At 38.5% G+C, this 19,590-nt stretch overlaps 1 protein-coding gene across 2 annotated transcripts in view; it reads left to right on the top strand.

The window, feature by feature from the left end:
* Positions 1 to 19,590, top strand: part of DLGAP2 (DLG associated protein 2) — a 152,624-nt gene that overhangs the window by 63,851 nt on the left and 69,183 nt on the right. For both annotated transcript variants that reach the window (XM_018088891.2, XM_008932727.3), the window contains exon 4: positions 5,075 to 6,144. In XM_018088891.2, coding sequence (XP_017944380.1) covers positions 5,143 to 6,144 — 1,002 coding nt within the window. In that variant the 5' untranslated portion in view covers positions 5,075 to 5,142. The remainder of the gene's footprint in view (positions 1 to 5,074; positions 6,145 to 19,590) is intronic.

Here is a 19,590-nt window from a genome sequence, read left to right on the forward strand (position 1 = left end):
GTCATCTTCTAAAGCTGGAAGTTACAGTCAGTCACTCAATCTTTGCAATTTTATGTAAATTTTGTACAAGGTGTTGTGCTACATAAATAGGCTGGAAATCTCATGAGACCATAACAGAAGTTTAAGGCATTTCCAGAATTTCTTACTTGCATTTGGCAGATTAGCACTCTTCTCAATCCCTATAAATATTTATTTTCAAGGTTAGAATAAAACAGAGAAAAATAATATAATCAGTTAATGAGGAAACAGTGTTCATCTAGTACTACTTAATGAAGACCTTGGGCAGACAATTTTCCAGTTAAAACATTTTAATTATCCATTATAAGTAGATATTTAGTATCTACTTATTTGATTAATGTACCCATTTTTTCAGGGTTTTATTAATTTTAGGTGAGACTGAGTATATATTTTTCATAATGCGTCACAACACTGATAAAACTGTGTGAAACGGCAACATGCAGCAGTCTGGTTTTGTCTAGCAGCTCTTTTTGAAAGCTAGATTAGGTATCTCTTTTCAGCAATGCATTTTTCTGGTTACACTATGCAAAAGAGCTGTTTCTTCTCCAGTGAAAATAGCACAGATGTTTCAGATGGAAAAGCCATTTACCAAGGGGCTTATAAGGTTAAAGCAATTTAAATTAATTTCTCAATAGAAAGATAAGTGCTTTGCAAGACATTAAATAAATAAAGGAAAAATCAGACATCATTTATTAGTTCCAGAAGCCATTATTATGCTCTGAAAGCTGGCTTTCAATATACAACACACAAAAAGATTTGTAGAGACATGCACTTCTTTTGAATATCAGAAAACTTTCAGTGGTTTTATATTGATTCTCTTTAGCCAAGAGCAGTGTTCCAGGAACTCTAGAAATGCACAGCTCTTATTTCCCATTACTTGGAGTTTTTTAGCATTTTTGCCTTAGAACATTCATAGTAATTCTAATTCATTATTTCAAACATTATTCTTGGTCCTTGAACCTCTCTTCCTGATACTGACTAGCACAAGAAAGAAGCCTGAATGCTCTAAAAATTGTGACCAGACCCTAAGGAGTGGCAAACCAGCTTCAGCTTGGAGCAAGAGAGCAACTCTTTTAGCACCAGAAAGCCCAGAACTGAAAACGGGGGGGAAAAAGCAGGACAGGACATGGCGTAGCAGGGAAAGAGTTGAAATAGATAGGAAGGGATACAGAAATCCTTCCATCTGTCGAGGTTAAAAGTTGACTTATATCTGTAGAGTTGTCTCTGAAAAAGAAGAGCTTTAAGGGATTTTCAGGGTTTTGGAATTACTAGATTCTCTGACATAACAGCCTGTGTCTTGTTCTAGGTCCGCCCCCTGCCCCCAGTCTTTAGGTATTGTCGGACTATCCATTGAAGTCAATTGAAAGATTCCATTTTGCTCTGATGAAACCTAAAAAAAGCCATTCCTATGCTCACATATAATATATTTTTCTCTGTTCCTATTCCTTTATCTCTTTGTCTACTTTGGGTTATGTTTATTTGTTCTTCTGTCTCCCTTTGCTCCTTGGTTCTGATGATGCCACTTTTATATTTTTAGAATGATTGCCCATAGCAAACATAGGAACTGTTTAAAAAAAAAAAAATCTTCAAAAATATAGACTAAAATTTCAAGCCAATCTGTCATTACCGAATAAATCTGGAACTATTTTGCTATACTAAAATATTGTATTTCTTTTTAAAGGATTGAAAAAAAAAACAGCTTTGTTGTAGCTTGATGAAATTTTATTAATCGCCTGAGCTGTGGGCATTGACCATATACACACTTTTAGCCCTTTGCAAATGCTAGAAAAACATGTTAACTTAGTTGAATTTTAAGCCAACACAATGTTGGCTGGCTAAAAGCTAACACATGGGCAATTACACTGGTCTGGTACCACGCAGTACTTCATTCAGCAGCAGCTCAAATGCCCTGAAACAGGTCTCCTGAACAAAGTTGACTGAATAGTGCAAAGCACAAATTCTATATTATATCTCAATTTTTGAAGATTTTCGAAAGGTTTGTAAGAAAAAGTAATAGTGCCTAGGACAGTGAGCAGGTTTGGTGTCCTAAGTGGAGTTTGAACATAACTGAAGTGATAAATTTAGATGATACACATTTAAGTTATTTGGGACTTTATCTACTTTTAGTTACTCTCTATGACAGATTTAAGAAGGGACAATTACTTCTGATAAATGTCACCTTTTTAATTAATGTTTTAATTATTTTGATTAAGCTTATTAAATGCGTATAGCATTTTGTAGCTCCTGTGTTTCAATCAAAAAGAATTCAGACATTCCATGAAGCACATAAAATGCTATATGGTGGTGAAAGCAACCTGCAGAAAATTGTATTTTTCTATGTTCGCACTGAGCTGGAGTCACAAGGAGTAATGAGGGATGGAAGAGCTGTTGTTACATTATGCATTGCAATGCAATCAAATCATCGTGTTTCATATTCCTAGGGATTTAACAGGATGAAAAGGTTTGAAGCCTTCTGGGCTATGTTTGATGCTGTGTGAGGTCTAAAGAAATCACTAGGGACTAGCAATTCTGTGCTAGGGAACTCATTTAAATGAGTTCTTATTCTCTTTCTTTCATTCTGGATCTCTGCCATGCCCTTCCTTTTTTTGTCTAAATGCATCACTGAGGTGTAGTGCAAGTTACCTTCATTCACGGATGTGCAAGATTGTGACAAAAAGGCTTGGGATTGACTCTTGTTGTGCTGTCAGTTTGACAGAAGAGCTTCCTTCCACCTCCTTCTGGCTCATACCTCTGTGAACATTAAGATCAGGAAATCCATAAGAACTTTGGAAAATGTTGCCTGTATTCCAATTTCCTTTTCTTTATAAGGAGAACAGTATATTCCAATCCAGTAGTTTAGATTGGAAGGGACCTTTAAAGGTCATCTAGTCCAACCTCCCTGTCATGGGCAGGGACATCTTTAACTAGATCAACCTCTTCCAGTGTTTTACTACCCTCACTGTAAAAAATTTCTTCTGTCTATCTAATCTCATGGGATTGTAAAAGCTAATGCAGTAATCTCTGTCAGGTGCTGTGGGAACCCTTTATGGGAAGTACTGACTAAGTTCAACACATGGTCCATTATTATTCCTCTGATAGTGTTTGGTAATATCCTGGGTTAAGTACCACTAATTACAGGACTTTTGTAGGTGAATCCCACTGCACTGTTATAATTTACTACTTTGTCTGTATATAATCAAAATTACATCATTTCAGAGAAACAGTTATATTACCTTTTTGTAACTACATTTATGCAGGTATTATAACCTAAATAGTACAACAGACTGAGTAATCAGTAATAAGTTTTTATTTTAATGTGATAATAGCCAAGAACTAAGTAAAAGAAACTGACATGAAAACAAAATAGAAGTAGAAAAGGATATATGCACATACCCACCATTTTCATGCCATGATGAAGTCTGGAGGTGACATTCGGACCCTTAAATCCATCTTTGGCTTCAGATTGTGCCTAGGCTGAAGAATGCTTTACTGTTTATTAGTTTAATGCTGCATTCATTTTAAAGCATTATCTGGAGCTCTCTTGAAATTAGGGTGTAATAAAATTATCAAAGCATCTCCCGTGAGAGGAAATATAGAGCATTTAGGTTATGAGATTTCTGATGCTAAAGACTTGCCGACAAATTGCGTTCTGTACTGAGAATATCATGATATAACACGTATTAGTTGAGTAAAATTAGAGAGATATGGGTATTGATCTGTCTCATGAACATATCCAGGCATGGAGTTTTCACCAGCAGTGGCAATATGATTTAGGAGAGCTTTATCATATGCTTAGAAACCCCTCAAAGTGCTTTCATCTGCTGTGTTATCTCTACAGGCTGGTTTTCAATGTCCAGTTAATAGATATCATCTGGGTTCCATTCTGGTTGAGGCCTTCAACTTCCTTGTATCAAGCACCTGTGTGAGATGATTTAGATTTTTAGAGTAAATTTGCAGAAAGGCTGTGCTAAGTGCATTGTGTTAACACACATTTCTCTGATCCTCTGAAGGATTATCTTGCATCCTATATCTTTGTCTACTTTTGAAATGTTTCTGAAATAAGTTGAAATTGAAGAGGGAAAGTGAATGAGAAAATCAAATTGAAGTATTTCTGGGCTTTTAAAAATTTTTTTCTTGTAGCATTTGACAGCTGTGAGAAATTGCATAAGAGAAGAAATCAAAAGCTTAAGTATCAAAATCTTTGCTTACAAGCTACTCTTATTTAGCAATCATGCTTTGCTTGTATAATAAACACAACTTGGAGCACATGATTCATAGGAACAAATAATCAAGTACATAAAACCCTGTAGCTTGTACCAAAATATATTTGTTTTATCAGGGATAATTTAAAGTCATTAAATAAATATTTTGTAGTTTGATAATAAAAAGGGGAAAACTGCCTAATAGAGAATACTCTAAATGTATGGGAATAGCAATAGTACTTCTGGACTAAGGATAATGGATGTTCAAACAGTATGAAATGCTTATTCATAAACTGTTTAGTGATATAAACTATAGCTTCATTTCAGCATGTTCATTTTCTTCTTTCTCTTTGCTGTTTATTATTTATATTTATGAAGAATGAACTTGGGATCATGAAGATGAGATTTATTTAAGAAAATGTAGTTAATTTATAATGCAAAAATGGTTCCATGGAGAAAGAATACATTTAAATTAAGATATCCAGCTGTGAAACCAACGAAATAGAAACTGGACCCATGTAACTCAAATGACTAGCCACAAAGCTTGACATATGATTTGTAAATATCAAAGAATAAATTAAATATCTGAATATATCTATTTAACTTGAGTAAATTTACACAATTAATAACTTCATAACATTTAGAACTACAGGAAAGAGGCTGCATTCACCCCATAATTTGCTCATAGTGAAAAATTTTAACAAGTTTTAAAATGGTGAATGAAATTTCAGGAATGGTGAGACTTTCCATCTCACTAATAGAGAAAAAATGTTTAGTTTTTCAATATACTTGGATTTTTCAAGTTAATCTTTTAATCAGACACATAACACAGGTTTTATATGTTCCCATGACAGACCAGCAGTACTCATGGTCACCTTCTCAGCACTTCAATGAAGAAAGATACTCTCCTGCTGCGAGGAATATGAAAGGATTATCTGGTAGTCGCAATCAACCACAGTTATGTTCAGCTCATACTTGTGGCTTAGCATCCCCTGAAGATTGTGAACACACCCACGACCATATCCACCATGGGCAGGAGCCAAGGCAGTCGTATCTTCTCAGCCCCACGGAGAGTTGCCCGCTGGATCACCATCGTTGCTCTCCACGCAGCTCCATTCATTCTGAGTGCATGATGATGCCCATGGTAATGGGCGATCACATGTCAAGTAGCACTTTCCCCAGAATGCACTACAGCTCACATTACGACTCGAGAGACGACTGCACCATGTCTCACGGTAACCCTAAGATTAACCGTATTCCTGCAAATCTTTTGGACCAATTTGAGAAACAACTTCCTCTTCACCGGGATGGGTTTCACACTTTACAGTACCAGAGGACCTCAACAGCTGCGGAACAACGCAGTGAGAGCCCGGGAAGAATACGCCATCTTGTTCATTCCGTCCAGAAACTTTTTACTAAATCGCATTCTCTGGAAGGATCATCCAAGGGCAATGTTAATGGAACAAAGGGAGACAGTCGAGGGGACGATCATCATCATGGGCACCATTCCAAGCATAGCAAAAGGAGTAAAAGCAAGGAGCGAAAACCAGAAAGCAAGCATAAATCTGGAATGAGTAGCTGGTGGAGCTCTGATGATAATTTGGACAGTGATAGCACTTACAGAACCCCTAGTGTGGTAAATAGGCACCATGCAGATCATATATCCCATTGTTATCCTGAGGCACTCCAGGGGCATTTTGGGGATCTCTCATTGAAGACTTCCAAAAGTAACAATGATGTGAAGTGTTCGGCTTGTGAAGGGCTACCAATGACCCCTGATAGTAAATATATGAAAAGGAGTTCTTGGTCAACGCTTACAGTAAGCCAGGCTAAAGAAGCTTATCGCAAATCATCACTGAACTTAGATAAGCCTCTGGTTCATCAGGAAATCAAACCTTCTTTGAGGCCGTGCCATTACCTTCAGGTAAGAGGAAGATTTTCTTAAGATTTGTAATGAAAAGAGCATCACAGTACATGCCATAATCATAGTAAAAAATACAACATCTATCTGCGTAGCTCTCAGAGAATTTCTGTATGGCTCATGTAATGCAGATATTGCATGAAAGTGAGAAATTTCTAGCTTTTGTCTTTGTTTATAGAGCACAGATTTAAAACTATAAAACCAGTGTGATATAAATTAGTTTCAGGTCAGTGATTGTGTTTTCATCTCTGCAGTTCACATTGAACACCTTGATAAAATCCATATATCACACTAAAAAGGAGGAGTTCTCCCAGCAGTCTGAGGCCTAGAAAAATTGTTTCAAATACATCTGTGAATGAGCGATTTTAAAAGCAGGCTGCGTGGAATCCTATTTTTGCGTTCTTTTATTCCCTGTCTCCATGTTTCTGTAAGTAACAGAAAAATGGATTTACTGGTGTACCCAATTACTTTGTTGTGATGATGATCACTCACATATTTGCTTTTAGTGATTGGGTCACCCAAGATCATATTGAACGACCCTCTCTTGAGACCATACTATAACAACATCCTTGTTAAAAGTTACATGGGTGCCTCAGGGAGACAGATAGTTTGGGCCTGGCCCTCACACTGTTTTTTGTGTGTTCTGCACATTTGTTTTCTCTAGCATCAACCAAGAAGCTTCCACTTTCTCCTACATTTAAATTTTTATACCTTCTGCTTAATGCCATTTCCCACCCCAAAGTTATGCTAACATAGCTATTTATCATGCTGAACCATGATCTGGATCGTAAAGTGACACAGGTTTAAAAAATAGCTTCCAAAATACTATCTTTAGACATTTACAGCATTTACATGGCCTAGGACCAGCACAGTCCCATCACAGGTGACATTAGCACATGAAATTGCACAGAGAACTGTAGTGGAAGCAGAGCAGAAAGAAAGGAAGGATTAGCTGGGAGGATAACTTCTTCAGCTAGCTTTGTCACTGGAAAAAATTCAGCATGCAAATATTCCTTTAGTAATTTTTACTAAGTACAGCCTGCAAAGCCCACATTGTTCTGAGTGTGTTCTCTTCTATTGCTTTTTAAGGAGCTTCTCTTTCTCCAGAGCTTAACTGATTCGCACATTAACATGGGGAAATCTGTACTCCAGATTTATGTATTTGGAGATTTTCAGTTCCTCTGGGCTCTGCAGAAACTGGCAAACACAGATTAGCAACAACAACTGCACTTCTGTGCAGAGCTCTCTCCCCTCAGAGCTATAGGCGTCCAATAGAAATGAGTCACACTTGAAGTGCAAGATCTTTTCAAATGCATATGCAGACGTCCAGGATCAATGTTCCCTACTGAAACAGGGAAAGTTTCTCATTGCAGAGAAAGTAAAATAAATTGCAGCCCTCATAGCATTACCATGCAAACTGATTCCAATCTAGACTGACAGCTATGGTATTTTATCATATCCAAGTACATTTTCATGTGTGTAAAACAGACTGCACTTCCCTGGAAGTTTTTGATCTAACTGAACAAGCCAGAACTGGAAATGCATCTTGTGCACACTTCTCCTTGTGTCTGTGTCCTTAAACCATGTGTACAGACAGCTCTGACATTACAGAGAAGTTTAGATATGTCTAGCTTTTTCCTTACCTTTACACACTTCTACACTGATGGCTCTGGTTCTTCTACACCTCTGTTGGGTTTTGTGCTTTCCTTCTCTATCATGTTTCATTGTTTCTTCTGCCCCCTCTCTACATCGCACTTGGCTTTGCAAAAGCCATCAGGTTTTACTTTTCATTGGCCTTCTCCTTACTCCCGACTTATATTAGCATTCTGAAGTGAATGTGCAACGCTGCGTTCACAAACTGACTTAGTTATCACTAAGCTTTAGATCAAGCCCAGTGACAAGTTTAGGGAGTTGGTTTTTTATGCTTTTTATGGATTGGGATGACTACAGAAAGGAATTTTCATTCAGTAATCAGGAAGGTTCATCCACTGGCAGGTTCATCCAGCTTAAAATCTAGGAGATATGAGTTTAAATTTTTGCTTCACAAAGTCTTTGTGATCTTTGTTTTTAAGCCCCTTTAAAAATGGCATAGTACCCAGTCCCTATTCATAGGGATCTTATAATGGAAATCTGCAAAGACTCGAGTGCTCAGTTACTACTGTAAGGAATCTATACTTTTGTCCAAAACAATAATACAAGGAATTCTATAAAAGGAATATTCTTATTACAAAATATTAAAATAAAATATGTGTCCTGTCTTGTCAGAATATGCCATTCAGTGCATAGATATCTTTCAGAGTGAGCAGCTGGCTTATTCACTAGCCCAAGGTCAGCAAACAAATTGAAGGGACCCCATTCTGTCAATGTCATAACTGAATGCCTGGTTTTGAAATTTCTACTTTGAGGGATGCTGTGTTGTCACACTGTAATCATTAAAACCAGAGATATGTCCCATTATTAGCTCTTCCATGAACTTTCTCTCTGACCCAGGAAATGTAATTTGTTAATCACTGCACACTTCAGTTGCTCTATCTGCAAATCTGAGGAGGCATATTTAACTTTTCTTATGGCAGTGCAAGAAGCATCACTGAATAATGATTGGATAAAAATAATCATTAGGTTGAGAAACTAAGAAAGGTAGAGAAACATGTCAGGATCCCTCTCCAAAAGAGTTTACTGCCTCACTTCAGGGTTCATGGCAATGAGAATTCAAGGGATTATGAAGTTGATTATGCAGCAGCAGATTTCCCTGAGGTGCACAAGTGAATGGATTAGCATAAGACCCCAAGGCCCTTCACAGGGTGTCTGTGTTTAAAGTATTACAGCACATGATATTAAAAGACATTTCTCTTGACTGATGTCAGCTATGTATTTTTAATTCTTTTTAAAGTAAATCTGTGAAATTATAGTCCTTCAATGATCTTATATATGAATACATAAACATAGAATAATAAAGATTAATTTTGTATGTTTATATATTAATATTATCAATTTATAATATATATATTAGTTTTGTTCTGCTACCTAGTTATGTGAGAATTCACAGTAGCCAACTCATTTTCCTATCTACTGGTTTTCTTATTATTATTTTTTCCCAATACCTGTACAAAATATTGCTACTTGTGTTTTCCCTTGGAGAGTTTTGACATGCAGAATCCCAAACTGGAAGACTATGCAGTGTCTTAGGCCTGTGCTTGAGACTTTGTTTTCTGCCATATGTTTCTGGGCTTCCATTTTGTCTTCCACCATAATTAATGAGCTGCTTTTTCCTTCGAATTGAAACTCTGAAGAATGAATAAAGGAATTTTCTTTCTAAGAAGGAAGCTGCTAACAAATTCTCAAATTCCTGGAAATAGGAGACGAGAGAAGAGGTTTTGAAGGTGTCTGCACATTATATGCTTCAGTCATGTCCTAGAGTTGGAAGCAAGTATTTCTTTAACCTGGTACATCTCCAAGCTTCATCTCTGGCTCCTGTTTTAGGGTTTCACATTCCCTTCTCCTTCACACACAGTCCTTGGCTCTGGGGGATCTCCTTGGACTGGGTGTGTGCTGATGTAAGTCAGAGGTGATTCAGTCAACATGCCTTCTTCCAGCACGGATGGTCATCTAATCCTAAAGTGGATGGTTTAGGAGAACTAAATTAGCTGAAATAAAGCTCTGTAAAATAATGATTATTTTTCTCAAATTCAGATCAGATTTTCATCGCTCCTGCTACAGTGGAGGTGGTGGGAATGTGCAGAGAGAAGAGACAGGGGAAGAGTGGGAAGCCAATTTGGGGGGGGGGGGCTGTAATGTCAACCAGACGGTCAACTAGCACCTCAGGAACAGAGGGCAACCATTTGTAACTGTATACTAACAGCATTTATCAGATTATATCTTGTGAATGATTAGCAACAGTTATTATGCACAGGCCTTTAATTTCCATTTTGAATGCAGACAAATTGAGCTTTTCTGGGTACCAAACATTTCTGTCATCTAACTCAGCAGGCAAAATAGCCCAAGTAGATCATGTGTGCAGTAAAGTGCACTTTTATATAGTTTTAGCTATAGTTGCTGCTGCTGTTTTCCTTGTCATTTTAATTTTAATATAAAATATTTTAAGAAAAAATAAATGAGCTGTGAGATCTCTTCTATCTTCATCAGCTGTTTTGGCTAATTAGCTTCCACACGTGTACAGTGCAATGACTTTGATTAATTCCACTCTGATGTGAGCACTAGCAAGGAGCAAAGATTTTTAACAGAAAAAAATGGATATGAACTAGATAGCTGTGTTAAAATGATGAATACAAAAGTGTCACTTCCAGTTTCCAGGACTAAAATAACTGTAAATGCTAGTCAAAGAAAAGTAATTCCTTCAATAAAGCCAAAAGTTAGGCAAGAGCCTAGCACTCACCATCACTGTAGTTCTGGAGCACAATGCTATGTGTCACTGATTAATATTCCTTCCTCACCCATTCAACAGCTTGTGAAGCAGCAAGAAATCGGGGTAAACATACCACAAGGTACAGTGAATGAGTCAGCACCAAAAAAAGAAATAGCATGTTGTTCTAAAAATGGCTTCAGCCCACTCCTGTCTTCCTAGTGCATTTAAGTACTAGCGTCATCCATTACAGCAAAGGCACTGCTAAGCATGTGGGTAATAATGTCAGCTGTGTACTCTACAGAATGAAAGAAAAGCAGAGTTGGTTTCTTTAAAAAAGGAAAAGAAAAAAGCAGCAGTTTCAACAAGGGTCTTTGCTGGTTTAAGCTATGCCTACATGGAGAAAAGCTTTGAGGAAGAGCTAATTGATAAACTGGCCTTTAGTCCTCAGTTACATTTTTCCAGAAACTCTCCTGGGGACAGGACAGATTCCCAAAAATGAGACTGTTGCCCTTGTGAGGCACACTACTGCTTTTCACTCTCTGCTTTGCAAGGATGGATGGATTTGAACTCAGTGTACTTTTTTCAGCACTTCATCTTTGTGAAACTAGATTGTATCTGTTTTCTTGACATAAACCCCATATATGAACTATAGAAGCTGCATCCAATACTCTACCAATGAGTGCATGATGTGGAGTTAGACAGAGCTAGCAGATTTTTGATACTCTCATCCAAATGACTATCACCCACGCTGCCTTCACAATGATTTATGACCAGCCACCACCAGAACTAACTGTGTTGTTTCCACAGCAGGAAAAGCTAGTATAGACAGTAGGGTAGCAGGGTAGTCTGCATCCTGAATCAGCATGGACACATGCTGTACCGTTTTGTTTTCTACAGCTCATTACAGCACCTGAGGATGTCTCAGCTACCCCTGTGCCCTCCTGATCAGGAGTGAGGATGTGCAAGAGAGACATAAAATGCCCAGACAGTAAGGGAAATGATGGGACAGGTAATGTCCCACAGTCCATTCACAGTGTTAATGTCAACCTGAAAAATGTTGTGGAACATTAAATTAAAAGGAGCAATAAAGCTGTAAATACACTTCCCTGTATTTACAGAATGCTGATGGCTTTGTGTCACAAATCCCATAATATTTCTTAAATACTCCTTCCAAGGGAAAAAAAAAAGGAACAAAATAATAATTAAAAAAATACATTCAATCAATGAGTAAAGCTCTGACCAAACATCAGTCTCAAATTGCTGGTGTCTTGAATTGTGTTAATCAGTGATACAACAGTACCCTGCTTCCATGCCCATGTAGTCTAGAATCCTTATACCGGATGAAATGAATTGCTGAAACTTTTTTCCAAAAAAGTATAGAAAGATTTCAGAGTTAATATTTTCTTAAAGCTGTCAAAACAAGTCCCTATTACTGTGGAAATGTCAAAGCTAGGAGTAGAAAAAGGAGGCCATGATCCCACTGCCCTTTAATCAGGGAGAATTGTCCTCCTTTATAACATTAGTAATGTATCGCCAAATTGTTTTTCAATGTTCACTTCACTGAAGCTGAAGGCTGACCTTTGCAGTTGTTACTCAAAGGTGTCACTGGTTCTGAAGAATTTTCAGGCAAGAGTAACTTATTATTTTATACACTCAGGCTAGTTGCATCTGTCAAACAAGACTGCCAGGAACATGCACTCGAGGCTGTAATGACTGCACACTCTGCTAGACCACAGGCTTGCTGCCTAGGGCAGACTCAGCTCATCTCCTGAGCAGTCCATGCCATTTTTCCTGCAAGGAGGTGACTGTAAAAAAATGATGAAGTATTCACAAATACTGCGTTGGTTTGTTTGTGTTTTTTCCTTGCCATATGGTTTTGGCCATCTTACAATGCTGTGCTTAAAGGTTGTTTTTTAAACTGGAATTGCAGATGTATTTACATGGCTGATTGTCTATATGGACAAGGTTCCTGGTACTTCTGGTAGGGAAACATCTTTTGAAAAGTGTGATTGTAGTTAAGTGTTACATAGTAGCTAGACAGAAAAAAAATACTCATTGTGCTCTGGAAGCTAATTAATTACAGTCCTCTGGAGTTAACTATGCAAAACTGTTAATCATTAGTTAAAATCAGAAAAATGGATGAAAGGCAAATATATATATATATTACAGCCTTTAAAATTATTTAATTTTAAAAGACATGCACTGTTTTTTTCAGTAGTAGACCTATAAAAAATAGAAAACAAGAAAAAGAAAAGGTGATATAATTAACTGCTTACATTAAATAAAACACTATTTACAGGCCACTTTCTGAGTCAGCCCTGGGTATGCTGCATTTTTGTCTCTTACTTTATATTTCTGAGACCTTGAATGATCTGTGGGGTCTTGCCCCACTCAGAAAAACTTCTAGTTAGCTTCAGTTGCTCATTTGGTAGTCCCCTCAGCCTTGTCTGCTGCCTATCAGTCAGGCATCCCAGCTGGCAGGTATATTCCTGGCTCCCCTTTATCTGTAGTGAGAGACGAGCTGCAATCTGATTTATGTCTTTAACCTTTTGATGCTTGGTTTTAGCAGAATTTGCAATTAATTCAATTTATAGGGAAAGATTTAAAGGAAAATGCACCTATGAGCTAGCCCCAAAAGGCAAAGACATAGGAAAACAAACTCTGGGTGCATGACTATGGCAAATTAATTGGCAGAAAAAATACGTTCTGTGGCAAGCATACAAAGTTCCAGGTTGTGAACTTTGTTGTTTCTATGGACTTCCATTATTTAAACAGTTGCTACCTTATGCTGTGAAACTGCATCATGTCAGGATAGTCTCCTTGGCACTGCATCCTGATCCTCAATACTGTTATGTGGCTCAGCCTGTCTCAGGCATTGTTTCCATCCAAGCCAGCCAGTGTTTACCTCAGTACTATTGGTTCAGGACTTAGCAAAGACCAGGGAATGTTCGTGGTAGCCCCACTGTTTTGGGGGCAAAGGTTGCTCCACAGCATGGGTATGGAGTGCTGCAGGGCAGCTGACTTCCAGGCAAGACGGTGGGTCTGCATTTACTGAAGTGTGCACAGCCCTGGCATAGTCACCACACTGATTTGCATCCCTCTCTCTCCCTGGTACTTATGGTCATGCAGCAGGACAGCAGGTTGGGCCAGTTCACCAGTTCAGCTGAACATTTACCTTTACTTATCTTTATTACTGTTGTTAGGGTAATTTTCCAGGAAGCGCTCCAAGTCTCTTGACCATTGCTAGCATTGCTTGAAGAGCTGCATATTGCTTAAGGAAAACCTACCCCACTGAAGTTGATGGTAATGTAATTTTGAAGTGGCTTGAGCTGACCACAAAGCAGCATCCTGGGTCACCTAGCGAAGGAAATATGCAGCCACTGGAACCCAGGTTTCTTGGGTGAAACCCTACTGGTTTTGAGTCTTAGACTGAAAGACTATGAACAGGTTCTTATTTAAGAACAGGCCAAGCTCTCCTTTCAGCCCAACCTCACATCAAAGTTCTGGCACAAGATCTCAGTGAGCTCCAGGCTTAAAGACAAGCCCATGACCTCCATCTGACTGTACCTTGCTCTACCATGTCAAAACAGCACAGAGTCCTGAGGGTCCCAGAAAGACACAGAAACATAGCAGCAAATTTGCAGGTGACAACTACAAGGATCTATGCCATCAATATGAGCACAGTGATGAGTTGGGAATTTGGCCCACTTTCATCCAAGCAGTATAAACAAAGCTACAGAGTCCTCACAACGCTAATTACAGTGTTTATCCATCCTCAAATTCCAATTCACATGATTTCTGGAGAACCAGTTAGGAAACATACTGCTGTTTTTTTGGGTTTTTTTTTAAATTCATCAGTGTTGAGAGATGAGTTATAAAGCACTATTTAAGTGAAAAGAACACAGTTCTGTAGAAAATACAGAAGTGGTGACTAAGCAATCCTGAGTACACTGGACAGAAATCTTCTTTCCATCAAGGATCGCTTAGAGCATCTTTGCTTGGAACTACACATGAGAAACTAAAATCATACAGTAAATAATCCTGAAAATGATTTGCCTATCCAAACATCTCCCAACTGGAATATTATGTTTCTGTTCTGTGATCTGCATGGTTGTCCAGTCTGTTACCGACTCCCAAATTCCTGAAGTCAAGTTGTTTTCTATGCAATGTAAAGCATATATTGTTTGGGGCCTATGTGATTTTCCTTCTTCTTCCTGTAATACTATGGCTGTTCGTAGCAAAGCCTGGAGAGAATGGCAAGGTAAAGATGACTCTTGTTTTCTCAAATTAGCTCCTGCCTTGATTGTCAATGGCAACAGACTTTTGGGAATGCTGCAAGAACTTGTTTTGCTTCTGAGCTGCCAAGGAGTTCAAAGAGTAGAGTGTGGCATGTGAAAATTAAAGCTAATTATGAAGGTTGGCATTTTTAGTGGCGAGGAGGAGTCCCTGGCATGTTTTGCAGAGATTTTTTGAGTGGCTTCATTGTATAATTCATGTTCTTTGAACAATGAATCATCACATTAAAAAAAAAAAAACACAGAAGAAACAAGTGTGCAGTGAGAATGGTGGTGAGTTTTAGGCACAAGGTTAGCTACTGAGGAAACAAACTTCTCTTTTCAGATACTGCACTGGCAAAAAGCCAGACCAATAGGGTCTAAAGTCCACAGACAGGAAACAGAGGAATGTCTTAGTGTCATTAACTTCAGAAGAAAATTCTTGTAATTGGTTGTGTTCCTTCTTCAGAAAAATTTTTGAAAACACAGGAGGTCCAGCTCCCACCTCCCACTGTAATATCAAGGAAAGTTTCTACCATTACAAAAAATCATCTCTGTCTGCCTTCCAAGATTGTCATTTACTTTCATCTACTTGCAGCTGTGCACAAAGGCTATTTTTCTGTGGCTCCTTGAAGAAAACATGATTTAAGAGGAAACCTCTTACCTGCATTTCAGATTGTGTCCTTTTTTTTTTTTTTCTGCCTCATCTTCTTGACCAGGCTGAGAAAGCATAAAATTACAAAAATTTTGTCTCTCTTACATACTGTTTCATATCTTATCTTTCTTCACATCATCTATAGTCTAATTTCATGCACAGACATCTTGTGCTTCTAGTAAAATATGAAATTTATATTACTAAAATAAGATTTAGGTCATAATGAATATTTCAGAGCATTTTACATCTGCATGCTAATTAAATTCACAGGACTCCTATGAGGTAGGTAATCCTCACTTTAACCTTTGGAATGAGAAATATGAAGAAGTGATAGTCATGTCCCTCAGCTGAAGTCATATATTTAGAAGTGCTTCATTTTAGATAGTAAAGTGATATGCCAGGTTTTAAGCAGATCAGCAGTTTAGTAGTGGAACACCTTTAAAACTCTGGGAGCTGGGAGCAAATGCCATAGAAGTGGGTGGAACAAGAGGAACGGATCTGTCTTGAAATGTCAGTTGCTGTTGCCAGTTTGACTGCTTTATCTAAATCCTAAACAGAAATAAATTTAAAAGAAATCAAGTTGAGAGGGGTCAAAGTCCAGAAGAATTAATATTTCATTGTTTCTTCCAGTTTTGTCATTAGTATTGCTTAGATACAAGGTCACGTATTCACACTGCTAGAACTAGTTCTGGGGAACCTAGATTACCTGTCTCTGGTCAGATAGGTATAAGGAAGAACTTTTCCCCCCTGAATGTAGCCAAACACTGGAACAGGTTGCCTAGAGAGGCTGTGGAGTCTCCATCTTTGGAAATGTTCAAAACCCAGGTGGACGCAGTCATATTATCATAGAATATCCTGAGCTGGAAGGACCCCCGAGTATTATCAAAGTCCAACTCCTGACCCTGCACAGGACAGCCCCAAGAATCCCACCGTGTGCCTGAAAGCATTGTCCAAATGCTTCTTGAACTCAGGTGTGGTGTCATGACCACTTGCCTGGGGAGCCTGTTCCAGGGCTCAAACACCCTCTGGGTGAAAAACCTTTTCCTTATATCTAACCTAAACCTCCCCTAACACAACTTCATGCCATTCCCTCAGGCCCTGTCACTGGTCACCAGAGAGATTGGTATCTGCCCCTTCCACTTCACGGGGAAGTCGTATGAGGAGCGGCTGAGGTCACTTGGCTTGTTCAAGGGGAGACTGAGACCTCATTGCGGTCTCTAACCCTTCACCATCTTTGTAGTTGTCCTGGGCAACCTGCTGTACCTGACCATGCTTTGAGCAGAAGGCCAGACTAGAGAACTTCAGAGTCTCTTCCAACCTCACTGATTCTATGACTTGTAGTTTGTTCTGGAGTTTTGGTGAATCCATCCCTGTTTGCCCTGACAGCATGCTGTTGCTTTGTAAGACCCCAGCCACAGAACCGCAAGCTCAACTGAGAGTATTACTTTAAAAAAAATACAAGACTCCAAAAATTCGGCCACCAAATTTTTGCAGAGCCCTAGGTCCTTTAATACCTTGAGATAATGCAAAGAAGAAAAAGCTACACACTTTTTCTCAGGAGATATTTTTACTGATAAGAAGGGAGGAAATAGGAATCTTGGCAAAACCTTAAAAGGGGTAACATACAACCAAGACAAAGCATTCCACGAAGCACTGACTTAGCACATGCTAACACTGGTGTGTTCCCAGGCTGCCCTTTTGACTGACAGGTGCTACCAGCCTATGGGGCTGCCTCATGAGGCTGCAGACCTACCATGTGAGTGCCAGGGCTGCCATGTGGGCTCCATGAGCCCTCCCCCCTTCCTGCACACACTTGAACTGGTTCCAACCCAGTAATTACTATAATAATGTGGTGTCTCACATGCTTATGGACAGAATCTATGCTTTCTGAGAATCAGGGGACAAACTTACTGCTGAAGTCCAGTCAGAGGTTCAAAATCCTCTTCTGACAGGTCTTGTCTGAGCACAATCAGTACACCCAAGAGGAAGGATAGAAACATAGAATCGTTTAGGTTGGAAATGACCTTTAAGATCACTGAGTCCAACAGTTAACCCAGCACTGGCAAGTCCACCACTAAACCATGTCTCTAAGCTCCTAATCTACGTGTGGTATAGATAAGTACATGCAGGGATCTCTAAATAACTCCAGGGATGGTGACTCAACCACTTCCCTGGGCAACCTGTTCCACTTTAATCAAATTAAAACACAGTGTAAAATATATGAAATAATAAAAGAAGATAAAGGAGAACTACGCTAATACAAATGTGTACCGTTTCTATAAAAGGGAGATATAAATAAGATGTAGAACAAAATTCAGAAATTATCACTTTCGTGGCCTTTAACAGGTCATGTGACTCATTAGGTATTTAGCCAAAAATTAGTAGTAAGGGATATTTTAAAACATGAACTTCTAACAAAGAACAAAGATAGTGACATTTCTTCTAAAGCAAGGAAATTTGGTTTTATAGTAATGAAATTTCTAGAATACCCACTGTGAGATGACAGTTCAGTTTCTTTCTTAGCCTGTACAAGGTCAAATCCCATCTTCTCAGTTCCCCAGACTGCATTCTGAGCAGCAGGAGGTACATCAGTTTGAAGCAAAGCTACTTGTTTCTTTGTTAAGATGCTCTACAAGTTTTATCCGAACATCCTTTTACATAAAACTCATGCGAGTTTGACCTAGGGGCTATAACTAAGCTCCCTCCTTTCAGGTAAGTGCTTGGATCATGAAGCTGTGTCACACCCTTTTATGTGCATGAAGTCCCTGCCTTCTAACCAGTCGTCCCCAGACAATCTATGAGTTCTTCATGAAAAGACCATGAGTGACAAAAGAGTATAGCAGTTTATTTATCAGCCCTAAATCTTCTTCCTGAGCTCTCAAAACATTATTGATTAGAAGGTTAGCAATGTCTCCCACTTCCACAGCTGTTTCATCATGGAAAGAAAGAATAAGGCTGCTGTACTTAGAAAAAAAAAATCTGAACTCTTTCTTTGGAAGATGATTTTAGTCTGTGAATGGGAAATAACAGAAGGGCCTTTCTGCTGCCTGTAATCAGATACGATAAACACAAGAAAGGAGCAGCATTTGAGATTTTTCTTCATGCTCTACATTTTGATTGCTAACAAAAGGGACCTTTTGGATGCTACTCTGAAGGAGCTAACTCTGTTAAATGTCTTTATGGGGAATTTAGAGTCCTACCTCAGGTTCTGAAGTTCACTCTCAGAGCAGCTCCATAACACATAGTAAGAGTTAGGTACCAGGTGCTTTAATAAAATTGGCCCTAGGTGACTAATGTACGCTACCAGAATGAATCAGTAGCAGAACAATTGAAAGATCTCGAATTTTCTGAGTTTGGTGCTCCTCACAGCAACAGTCCATGAAATTTATGGAAGAGACTCATCGTTCTCTGTAATTTTTATAACCATATCAACAACCAGACCTTGTCAGCTCGTTGTTCTTGCAAAAGGAAATTCATATGGTAATATGCAGGCTAACTCCTCCCTGAGTAGAAACCACATATATAAGGATTCATGTTAACATCTAGAACAGAAGGAAGGCCTTTTTAGGCATTATAAATATCAGCACTCATCACTGTACACAAGTCGATAATTAGAGTAATTATTCCAAATCAGCAGCTGCAAACCCTACAGATGGGAATTTCAGGGGCTGGTAACTGTTGTAAGAAAGCATTTCTTCAAAGCTGCAAAGCCTTTCCATATTTTGGAAGATGTATATTCAATGACCCTCATTACACGATGTTAAACATTTTTGTTAATATTGCAAAATAAAAATCTTTCCTGCACTAGTATAATGCTTCTGCTTTTCTTTAAAACTATTTTTATTGGGTCTGAGATGGCCTGGATTTGGAAAGACTTTTCCAAGTACTTAACCTATCAGCTCAAGTAAATGAAGAACGAGGCTGAACTGGGACTCATGTTTTGCTTCTATTCTCAGTCCATGAGGAAAAAGCAATGTCAAGTGCCCTTCTGTTGGCTTTCGAATATGGCAAAAAGACTCCGACTGTTCTCCAAAACTCTGCATGAAACCTTCTAAGAGAAGACATTGTCAAACTTGTTCACTAGGTTCCAGAAGCATTTTCCCTATGTTCATAATATTGTTCTCCTTTGAGTGGCTGAAGGGAAAAAAACCAACCAA

The sequence above is a fragment of the Manacus vitellinus genome, unplaced genomic scaffold (assembly GCF_001715985.3).
Source record: "Manacus vitellinus isolate BGI_N305 unplaced genomic scaffold, ASM171598v3 scaffold_11_pilon, whole genome shotgun sequence".
Classification (NCBI taxonomy): Eukaryota; Metazoa; Chordata; class Aves; order Passeriformes; family Pipridae; genus Manacus; species Manacus vitellinus.